Source organism: Hemiscyllium ocellatum, chromosome 7 (assembly GCF_020745735.1).
Source record: "Hemiscyllium ocellatum isolate sHemOce1 chromosome 7, sHemOce1.pat.X.cur, whole genome shotgun sequence".
Taxonomy (NCBI): domain Eukaryota; kingdom Metazoa; phylum Chordata; class Chondrichthyes; order Orectolobiformes; family Hemiscylliidae; genus Hemiscyllium; species Hemiscyllium ocellatum.
The window spans coordinates 52,501,877-52,513,461 of NC_083407.1; the positions used below are offsets into that span (position 1 = coordinate 52,501,877).

General features: G+C 42.4%; 1 protein-coding gene across 1 annotated transcript in view; it reads right to left on the minus strand.

Annotated features, from left to right (window-relative positions):
- Positions 1 to 689: 689 nt before the first annotated feature.
- The window catches only part of LOC132817351 (sodium-driven chloride bicarbonate exchanger-like), a 252,399-nt gene continuing 241,503 nt past the window's right edge, over positions 690 to 11,585 (minus strand). The window contains exons 25-26 of the mRNA XM_060827759.1: positions 4,264 to 4,380; positions 690 to 831 (exon numbers count right to left, since the gene is read on the minus strand). Of these exons, the coding sequence (XP_060683742.1) occupies positions 690 to 831; positions 4,264 to 4,380 (259 nt within the window). The remainder of the gene's footprint in view (positions 832 to 4,263; positions 4,381 to 11,585) is intronic.

An 11,585-nucleotide genomic window follows, 5' to 3' on the forward strand; every position in this document is an offset into this window, starting at 1 on the left:
TCATTATCCCTCTCATGTTCCACTCTGTTACTATGTTAGCAATGAGCTGGAGAGTACTTTGCAATAGATTAGTGTTGCCAAGATTAGGGTAACAAGAATTCCAGATAGAATGACACTCAACATGTTCAGTAATGGACAAAGAGATCACCCCAAAGACTTGGTTCATCAATAATATTCATGCTTTCCAGGCTTGAGAGAGGTTCTTCAATGCCCCGACATGCGCTCACAGTGTATCTGGAATGCTTAGTAATACATCACATCTATTTAGTGCCACGCCTTGTCAAATAACAAGGTTTAGCTTCTGCATGTAGCTGTGCAGATCTTCGAAAATCCTGCACCCTCTGATGCAGACTCTGCATTGTTCTGCATGTCTCCAAAGTCTGCTCATATCCATTTTTGATGTGCAATTCATCATGTAATGAATCTTTGTGATGTGATGCATCTTCTTTACATGGTTTGCATGAATCACATTTCTATGTGCCCCGAAAATGAGTTGCCTTCTCTGAATACTCATCATTACCCTCCTTAACCACCTCTTGCAGCTCACATGAAAGTCCTTTGGGAGATTAAAAACATGAATTATAATTGTAGTGAAACTAAGATAGTTTTAGGTGATCATCATTCACTTGGTCATAGTTCACTCACACCATGAATAAAGTGGTGCATGCCATGTTTGATATTTAATTCCATCACTGGGTAGCTGCATGACTCCATCTCTGATAGTTAAGCATGAGGTGACTCTGGCAAGATCCACACTGCCCACCTCTGCAGTTGTCAATTGCAAGACTGCACCTACTTCTCTCCTTTTTCCTCATGTCGAGTCCTCTTCTCCTGAAGCAAAAGAGGGTGAAATCTGTATGAGTCACAGAAATTTATTAATCAATGGATAATATGAATTTGTTGATGGTGACTATGAGTTAGAGGCATGATACTACATAAGGCTGAGAATGAGTGTCATAGTGGATGGATAGATGAGGTACAAGGAAGTACATGGACAGAAAAGGTGGTTGCAGTGCGAGCTAATTATATTAGGAATGATACTACTCTAGGGAAAGGAAAGAGATGGTGTCGGTATGATGCAGTGTCTAGTTGGATGTGCTCACCTTTACATTTCAGTCCCTGTCACACTGTCTTAGTTTCATTGGCCGGTTTCTTCCTCCCGTAAGTAAGAAGCAGTATCTCCTGCAGGCCCTGACAGCCTCCAGAATCATATCTAGAGAGTCATCAGTAAAACGAGGCACAGCCTTTACAAATGCACACCGCATTTTGCTAATTCATTGTGCCACCTTCCAAATTCCAAAAAAGTATCAAACTTCCTGTTCCCTACATCCCTTTAAATATAAGAGTTAAATTGACTCACATAAGATCGTAGAATTCCTACAGTGTGGAAGCAGGCCATTCAGCTCATTGAGTCCACACCAACCCTCCAAAGAGCATCCCAGCCAGACTCAATCCACTACCCTATTCCTGTAACCCTGCATTTCCTGTGGTTAATCCAACTAGCCTACACATTCCTGGACACTAAGGGCAATTTAGCATAGCCAAGCCTACTGAATCCCCTTTGTATCCTCTCTTGCGCAATCTCAACCTTCTTATAGCACAACAATTAGGATGACATGCTTTTCTCCAGTTATGGCTTAAATAACCTTTTATACAATCTCATCATAACCTCCCCATGACTGTATTTCCTGCCTTGACTAATATAGATTAACAGCTATATCTACTTATCCTGCTGTCTTCAAGGATCTATGCAGGCAGGTGGGACTTGATTGGGTTGGGATAGCTGGTCGGCATGGACAGGTTGGACCGAAGGGTCTGTTTCCATGCTGTACATCTCTATGACTCTATGACTCTATGTACACCAAGGTCTCTCTCTGATAAAAGCAAAATAGTCTGGATGTTGGAAAACTGAAATAAAACAGAAAGTGCTGGAGAAACTCAAAGTCTGGTATCATCTTTGGAGAGAAAAACAGAGTTTATGCTTTCAGTTCTGAATGAGTTGTCTTTGGAACTGAAAGGAGCTAGAATAGTTGTTTTTTATGTTAGTACCAGACAGGGAAGAAGAGCAAGGTGTACAAATGGTGAGCATGGCCAGAAAAAAAGACAAAGACAGTGACAAAACTGGTAAAGGAGAAATTCAGATGTAAAATCGGTGTAAAATTGACTGTGAAAAGGAGACTGTTCTCAGCAGAGCAGGCACACTAAGTCTACAAATCAATGCTGCGGAAGGATGGGGATGTAAGAAAAATGGAATACAGAGATCATACTCTGAAACTATGGAACTCAATACTGAGTCCTAGAGGCTGCAAAGTGCCGAAGTTTATTGTTGTTGACTCTTGTTGTTCCTTCAGCTTGTGTTGAGCTTCACTAGAACACTACTGTAGGTCAAGGATGAGTTGTTAGCATGGTAGCAAGGTGGTTTTATTGAAATGGAAAACAACTGCATCTCCTGAAGCTGCGGGGTGACTGCATCTAAAAATAAGCTATCTATGCAGCTCTCAGCCTCATAAGTGCACTGTTGTGCCTCCAGCCAATGCTTAAACTCTATAACCCACTAGTCTAACTGGTCAAAATGATGGACTTCTTGCAGATGAGATGGCTCATCCATTCCTGATGAAGGGCTTTTGTCTGAAATATTGATTTTCCTGCTCCTCAGATGCTGCCTGACCTGCTGGGCTTTTCCAGTATCACTCTAATCTAGACTCTGATCTCCAGCATCTGTAGTCCTCACTTTCGCCTATGGCTCAGATGCCAGGGATGACTAAGATTTCTCACAACTGCCGCCTATGCAACCCATACAACTGACCTTCCCTGCCATACCTTTCAGTAAATTATTCTTATTCTAAATTTAAGCAGAGGAAAAGGCCATTTGGCGCATTGAGTCTGCACCATCAAAAACAACCACCTAATTATTCTAATCCCATAGCCTTCTATGCCTTATTTGAAATTTGCATCACAGGTAGACAGGGTGGTTAAGAAGCCATTTTGTATACTTGCTTTCATTGCTTAGACCTTTGAGTATAGGAGTTGGGATGTCATGTTGAAGTTGTATGGGATCTTAGTGAAGCCTCTCCTGGAATACTGTGTACAGTTCTGGTCGCTCTGCTATAGCAAGGATTTTAACAAATTGGAAAGGGTTCAGAAAAGATTTACTAGGTTACTGCTGAGAATGGAGGGTTTGAGTTATAAAGAGAGGCTGGATAGGCTGGGACATTTTCACTGGAGCATGAGGTGTATGAGGGGCAACTTTTCCACACACTCTGTGTGGAGTTTGTACATTCTCTCGGTGTCTACAAGGGTTTCCTCTGGATGCTCTGGTTTTCTCCCACAATCTGAGGATGTAGGTTAGGTGAATTGGTCATGTTAAATTTCCCATAGTGTCCAGGGATGTGCAGGCTAGGGGGATTAGCCATGGGAAATGCAGGGTTATAGAGATCGGTTTGGGGGGTAAGTCTGGGTAGGATGCTCTTTGGAGAGTTGTTATGAACTTGTTGGGCCGAATAAGCTGTTTCCACACTGTAGGGATTCTGTGATTCTACGCAGAGAGAAATTCATGTGTGCAATGAACTGCCAGAGGAAGTGGTAAAGGCAGGTCCAGTTACAACATTTAAAAGACATTTGGACAGGTAGGAAATGAACAGGAAAGGTTTGGAGGTATATGGGCTAAATGGAACTAATTTAGTTTGGGAACATGGTCAGTGCTGACTAGTTAGACCAAAGTGTCTGATTCAATGCTGTATGACTTGATAAGCCACCTCGCCTGCACATCTTTGGACTGTGGGAGGAAACTATAGCACCCAGAGGAAACCCACATAGATACAGGGAGAATGTGCAAATTGCACACAGATAGCTGCCCGTGGCTGGAATTGAACCCAAGTCCCTGATGCTGTGAGGCAGCAATGAAAATCATTGAGCCACTGTCCCACCATATGTCTCATTCCCACTTAACCTAACTGTCCAACAAACCAGGTAATGCTATGACATTATAATGGTTGGCTTTAAAAAACATATTTGCATGCTGCAGTTAATTTCATATTTCCCTCATAGTACTGAGCAGCACCCTCACACTCACTCCAATCCCAGCATGTCAGGAAATTAAAATCCAGCCTGTGGTAACTAGAAATACTCAGATGTAAGACATTCCTCTTCCAAATGTTTTAAACACTAACATGCTTCTTTCATATCTACTCTTAGTTTAGATTACCAAAAAGATACAGTATTTTTTCAATGAACCAAGAAATTGAATGGAGATAAAATACATACCTTTTTGATGCAAAGAAAGTGTCTTTATTTTTTGCATTTCCAGTATTCATTGGGAGTGCTTTCCAGACAGCAGTTTTGGCCATTTCGTCAGAAATGTTAATAACAGAAGGATCATCCCTAAAGAAGATTGAAAAATCTCTTGATAGTCATCATTATTTCTAAATGATTGATAATTCTTTGGTGCTAACATTTCAGCACAGTTACAATACATTTTGAATGTAGTTTCTGCAAAAGAAGCAATTTAAATGCAAAACTTGAATCTTCACACAAACTAAAAAAAAAACTATAAAATGCATTAGCTATCAACATGGACATGGAGGTAGATGTTATAGAGTCATAGAGATGTACAGCATGGAAACAAGCGGTTTGGTCCAACTTGTCCATGCCAACTAGATATCCCAACCCAATCTATTCCCAGTTGCCAGCACCCAGCCCATATCCCTCCAAACTCCTCCTATTCATATACCAATTCAGATGCCTTTTAAATGTTGCAATTGTATTAGCCTCCACCACTATCTGTGTGAAAATATTGCCCCAAGGTCTCTTTTATATCTTTTCTCTCTCACACTAGACTTTGCTCTCTAGTTCTGGAGTCCCCCACCCCAGGGAAAGGTTTTGTCTATTTAGCCTATCCGTGCCCCTCATGATTTTACAAACCTCTATAAGGTCACCCTTCAACCTCTGACACTCTAGGGAAAACAGCCCTAGCCTATTCAACTTCTCCCAATAGTTCAAATCCTCCAGCCCTGGCAACATCCTTGCAAATCTTTTCGGAACCCTTTAAAGTTTCACAAGGAGACCAGAATTGCACACAATATTCCAAAAGTGGCCTACCAGTGTCTTGTACAGGCGCAACATGATCTCCTGACTCCTGCACTCAATACTCTGACAAATAAAGGAAAGCATACCAAACGCCACCTTCACTATCCTATCTACCTGCAACTCCACTTTCAAGAAGCTATGAACCTGCACTCCAAGGTCTCTTTGTTCAGCAACACTCCCTAGGACCTTACCATTAAGTGTATAAGTCCTGCTAAGATTTGCTTTCCCAAAATGCAGCACCTTGCATTTATCTAAATTAAACTGTGTCTGTTACTCCTCAGCCCATTAGCTCATCTGATCAAGATCCCCTTGTAATCCAAGGTAACCTTCTTTGTTGTCCACTACACCTCCAACTTTGGTGTCTTCTGCAAACTTACTAACTACACCTCATAAGCTCACATCCATTCACATAAATGATAAATAGTGGACCCTGCACCGATCCTCGTGGCAATCCACTGGTCACAGGCCTCCAGTTTGAAAAACAACCTGCCACCGCCACCCTCTGTCTTCTACCTTTGAGCCAGTTCTGTATCCAAATGGCTAGTTTTCCCTGTATTCAATGAGATCTAACCTTGATATCCAGTCTTCCATGGGAACCTTGTTGAACGCCTTACTGAAGTCTATATAGATCATATCTATCGCTCTGCCCTCATCAAGGTGACCAAACAGGTAGATGAGAGTAAATCGATTCATGTGGTGTATATGGATTTCAGCAAGGCCTTTGGTAAGGTTTCCCACAGCAGGCTATTGTACAAAATGCAGAGGAATGGGATTGTGGGAGATATAGGTAAAAACAATGACTGCAAATGCTGGAAACCAGATTCTAGATTAGTGATGCTGGAAAAGCAAAGCAGTTCAGGCAGCATCCGAGGAGCAGTAAAATTGACATTTCAGGCAAAAGCCCTTCATCAGGAATAAAGGCAGAGTGCCTGAAGGGTGGAGAGATATCTGGTACACAGATTCTTGAAAGTTGCCACCCAGGTTGACAGGGTTGTTAAGAAGGCATACAGTATTTTAGCTTTTATTAATAGAGGGATCGAGTTCCGGAACCATGAGGTTATGCTACAGCTGTACAAAACTCTGGTGCGGCCACAATTGGAGTATTGTGTACAGTTCTGGTCACCACATTATAAGAAGGATCTGAAAACTTTGGAAAGGGTGCAGAGGAGATTTACTCGGATGTTGCCTGGTATGGAGGGAAAGTCTTACGAGGAAAGGCTGAGGGACTTGAGGCTGTTTTTGTTAGAGAGAAGAAGGTTGAGAGGTGACTTAATAGAGACATTTAAAATAATCAGAGGGTTAGACAGGTGGACAGGGAGACCGTTTTTACAAGTATGGTGACAGCGAGCACGAGGGGGCATAGCTTTAAACTGAGGGGTGATAGATATAGGACAGGTGTCAGAGGTAGTTTCTTTACTCAGAGTAGTAAGAGTAGTAAGAATGCTTTGCCTGCAATGGTAGTAGATTCACCAATTTTAAGTACATTTAAGTCGTCATTGGACAAGCATATGGATGTGCATGGAATGGTGTAGGTTAGATGGGCTTCAGGTTGGTATGACAAGTCGGCGCAACATCGAGGGCCGAAGGGCCTGTAATGCTCTGTAATGTCCTATGTTCTATAATCCTCTTTGTTGCTTCTTCAAAAAGCTCAATCAAGTTAGAGAGACATGATTTCCCATGCACAAAGCCATGCTGACTATCCCTAATCAGTCCATGCCTTTGCATATACATGTACACCCTGTCCCTCAGGATTCTCTGCAACAACGTGCCCACCACCAATGTCAGGTTCACTGGTCTATAGTTCCCTGGCTTGTCCTTACCACCCTTCTTAAACAGTAGCACCGCATTAGCCAATTTCCAGTCTTCCGGCACCTCACCTGTGACTATCGATGATACAAATATCTCAACAAAAGGCCCAGCAATCACTTCTCTAGCTTCCCACAGAGTTTTAGGGTACAACTGATCAGGTCCTGGGTATTTATCTACTTTTATGCGTTTCAAGACATCCAACACTTCCTCCACTATAATGCGCACATTGTTCAAGATGTCACCATCTATTTCCTTACATTCTATGTCTTCAACGTTCTTTTCCACAGTAAACACAGATGCAAAATATTCGTTTAGTATCTCTCCCATCCCCTGCGGCTCCACACAAAGGCCACCTTGCTGATCTTTGAGGGGCCCAATTCTCTCCCTAGTTACCCTGTTGTCCTTAATGCACTTGTAAAAACCCTTTGGATTCTCCTTAACTCTATTTGCCAAAGCTATCTCATGTCTTAAGTATACTCCTATTGCCTTTATACTCTTCCAAGGAATCATTTGATCGGTCTTGTCTATACCTGACATATGCTTCCTTCTTTTTCTTAACCAAACCCTCAATTTCTTTAGTCCTCCAGCATTTCCTATACCTACGAGCATTTCCTTTCACCCTACCAGGAATATACTTTCTCTGGATTCTCGTTATATCATTTCTGAAGGCTTCCCATTTTCCAGCTGTCCCTTTGCCTGCGAACATCTGTCCCCAATCAGCTTTTGAAAGTTCTTGTGTAATACCCTCAAAATTGGCCTTTGTTTTAGAACTTCAACTTTTAGATCTGATCCATCTTATTCCATCGCTTTTTTAAAACGAATAGAATTATGGTCGCTGGCCACAAAGTGCTCCCCCACTGACACTTCAGTCACCTGACCTGCCTTATTTCCCAAGAGTAGGCCAAGTTTTGCACCTTCTCCAGTAGGTACATCCACATACTGAATCAGAAACTTTTCTTGTACACACTTAAATTCCTCTCCAACGCAATCCTTAACACTATGGCAGTCCCTGTCTATGTTTGGAAAGTTACAATCTCCTACCATAACCACCCTATAATCCCTACAAATAACTGAAATCTCCTTACAAATTTCTTTCTCAATTTCACTCTATTAGGGGGTCTGTAATACAGTCCCAATAAGGTGATCATCTCTTTCTTATTTCTTAGTTCCCCCAAAACAACTTCCTTGGATGTATTTCCAGGAATATCCTCCCTCAGCACAGCTGTAATGCTATCCCTTATCAAACACATCACTCCCCCTCCTCTCTTTCCCCCCCTTTCTGTCCTGCCTGTAGCATTTGTATCCTGGAACATTAAGCTGCCAGTCCTGTCCATCCTGAGCCATGTTTCTATAATTCTATGATATTCAAGTCCCATATTCCTAACCATGCCCTGAGTTCAGCCCCTTGCATTGAAATAAATGCAGTTTAAGTTATTAGTCCTACCTTGTCCTTGCCTGCCCTGACTGTTTGACTCACTTCGGTTCTCAACTGTACTAGTCTTAGATTGATCTCTTTCCTCACTATCTCCCTGGGTCCACACCTGCCTCAACTACCGGTCCCCCCAAAACCAAATTAGTTTCAATCCTCCAGAGCAGCTCGAGCAAATCACCCTAACAGCATATTAGTCCCCTTCCAATTTAGGCGCAATCCATCCTTCTTGTAAAGGTCACTTTTACCCCAGAAGAGATTTCAATGATCCAAAAATGTAAATCCTTCTCCCATACACCAGCAATTCAGGCATGCATTCATCTGCTTCTATTCCTGCCCTCATTAACTCATAGCACCGGGTGAATTCCAGATATTGCTACTCTCAAGGACCTCCTTTTTGAACTTCTGCCTAATTCTCTCTATTCTCCCTTCAGAATCTCAAACTTCTCCCTTCCTATTCATTGGTTCCAAGGTGTATAATGACCTCCTGTTGGCCCCTCTCCCCCATGAGATCATTCTGCACCCTCTCTGAGACATCCTTGATCCTGGTACCAGGGAAGTAACTCACCATTCTGATTTTTCATTGCTGGCCACAGAAACATCTGTCTGTGCCTTGGATTAGACAGTCCCCTAACACAATCGATCTCTTGGAACTGGGCGTACCACTCATTGCATTAGAGCCAGTCTCAATACCAGAAACTTGGCTGTTTCTGCTACATTCCCCTGATAATCCATCACCCCCTACATTTTCCAAAACAGCATACTTGTTTGAAATGGGGATAGTCACAGAAGACCTCTGCATGACCTGCCTACCTCTCTTACCTTTCCTGGAGCTAACCTATCTATGTGACTGCATCTGCGACATTTCCCCCTTCCTATAACTGCCATCCATCACACCCCCTTGTTCTTGTAAATTCCTCATTGCCTCTAACTGTCACTCCAAATGGGCGGCACGGTGGCACGGTGGTTAGCACTGCTGCCTCACAGCGCCTGAGACCCGGGTTCAATTTCCACCTCAGGCAACTGACTGTGTGGAGTTTGCACAATTTCCCCGTGTCTGCATGGGTTTCCTCCGGGTTCTCTGGTTTCCTCCCACAGTTCAAAGATGTGCGGGTCAGGTGAATTGGCCATGCTAAATTGTCCGTAGTGTTAGGCAAGAGGTAAATGTAGGGGTATGGGTGGGTTGCGCTTTGGCGGGTCGGTGTGGACTTGTTGGGCCGAAGGGCCTGTTTCCATACTGTAAGTAATCTAATCTAATCTAACCTATCTATTCGATATGATAGGATTCGTAACCAACGGCATTTATTGCAGATATTATCCTCAGTAGCACGTAAACTCTCCCTCAACTCCCACATCCAACATGAACAGCATATTATTCTACTAAGGGCCATTTTTGCTTCTTCCAAACTGCAGACCCAGAAAATAATCCCATCTTATTCCTCTACAAAACATTGCTCAAGGCTAACTTAATAATTATGGCTTATATTTTTAAGTGTAATCAAAAGACATATCTCAGTAAACCATATAATCAAGAAAGAACCCACTCTATTCACTACTACAGACTTACAGCAAGGCCCCATGCCCACACTTAAATCTATTCACTTATCTGTCTCTGTGCTGTGAACTCTCCCAAACAGGTTCCTCCAAGATTAGTTGTGAATTTCACCGTTTGTTAATATTCCAAGACATATTCAAACATGAATTCAAACAGCAAAGGCAGTAGCTGCGCTGGCTCACTGCTGTTTCAGTTAGCAGTTTGGGTTCTCTCTCTCCTCACCATGTGCTGCCTTTGTCTGTTCCTCTCCCTTTTAAAAGTGCCATTGTTTTGACTTTTTTTCTCTCCAAAGTTCCAAAACAATGCAACAGCATATACAACAGTAATTACTGCTCCTGGAATTTGAGGAACTCACCTCCAACACCGAAAATACCTCAAAAAAGGAGCAGCCTGTTACAACCAGATATTTTTCCTATACTCCACCTTGTATTCTGTTCCTGCATTTTTGTTAAGAAAATGTACAATCCTTTGATGCAAAGCAGAAGTAATAGGGTCAGAATTCCTTACTGTCCATTATATGTCTGTTCAATTTCAGGCCTTTAACAAGGCATAAACAAGACTAGGGTCCATCTATAGCAAGTGCAGGACAAGGGCAGGTGTAAAATTGAGCTGAATGTCTCTAGACTTTCAACCTCCATTTCCTCTACCTCTGATTCAACAAGAGCTACTTTGAGGGGCTTTCAAAGAAGTTAATGTTAAGCCTTTTGCTTGGGCATTTTCAGATCAGGGTTGATCTCAGGGAGTCAGTCATGGGATAGAACTGTAAACTACCAACTACATTCAGACCTCAAAACTTCATCAATGTTTTTTTTAACAAAGTCAGAAGTCACATGATACCAGGTTAGAATCCAACAGGTTTATTTGAAATCAGAAGCATTCAGAGCAGTGCTCCTTCCATCAGGTGAATTTGAGGGAAGCGCAGAGGCAAAGACTTTATATGGAGAGGGGTAAAGGCAAGATAATCCCAGGTAATTAAGGGTGTCAAAAGATTAATAGAAATGGTGTGTGGCATGTTGACAGGCTGAATTACAGGCCTTTCCAGAAGATCAAAAGTGTAAAACAGTGTGAGTGAAGTTTCAATAGCTGAATAGCAACTGAAGGGATGACCAATGATCCGATTAATCATTACAAAATATCAAAGATTAGACGGTGCTGGAGACAAACCAAACAGCTGGAATAACAAGATAGGTACAGAAGTTGCATGAATAGTGAGGACGATTTTACAAACAAGAAACAGTATGGTGGGGTTACATGTATTGTGACATGAACCCAAGATCACAGTTTCGTCTGTCCTAATGCGTATGGAACTAGGCTATCAGTTCCTGCTCGGCAATTCTGTTTTGCTGTGTATCTCAAAAGCCATCTTCAAGGATGCTAATCCGAAGGTCAGAGAACAAATGTCCTTGAATGCTTAAGTGTTCCCCGATGCATACTCATGTGACTTGGCCAACATTGTCTACCCTCATATGCTGTAAGAAAGGATGCCCTGTGGTATGGTACATCAGTGAGACCATGAGGACACTATGACAACAGATGAATGGACACTGCAACAATCACCAGGCAGGAGTGTTCCCTCCCAGTGGTCAAGGATATTCAACCTCTGATCTTTGGGTAAGCATCCTCTAAGGCGGCCTTTGAGATACACAGAATTGCCAAACAGAAACTGATGGCAAAGTTCCATATCCATTAGGATGGCCTGAACCATGG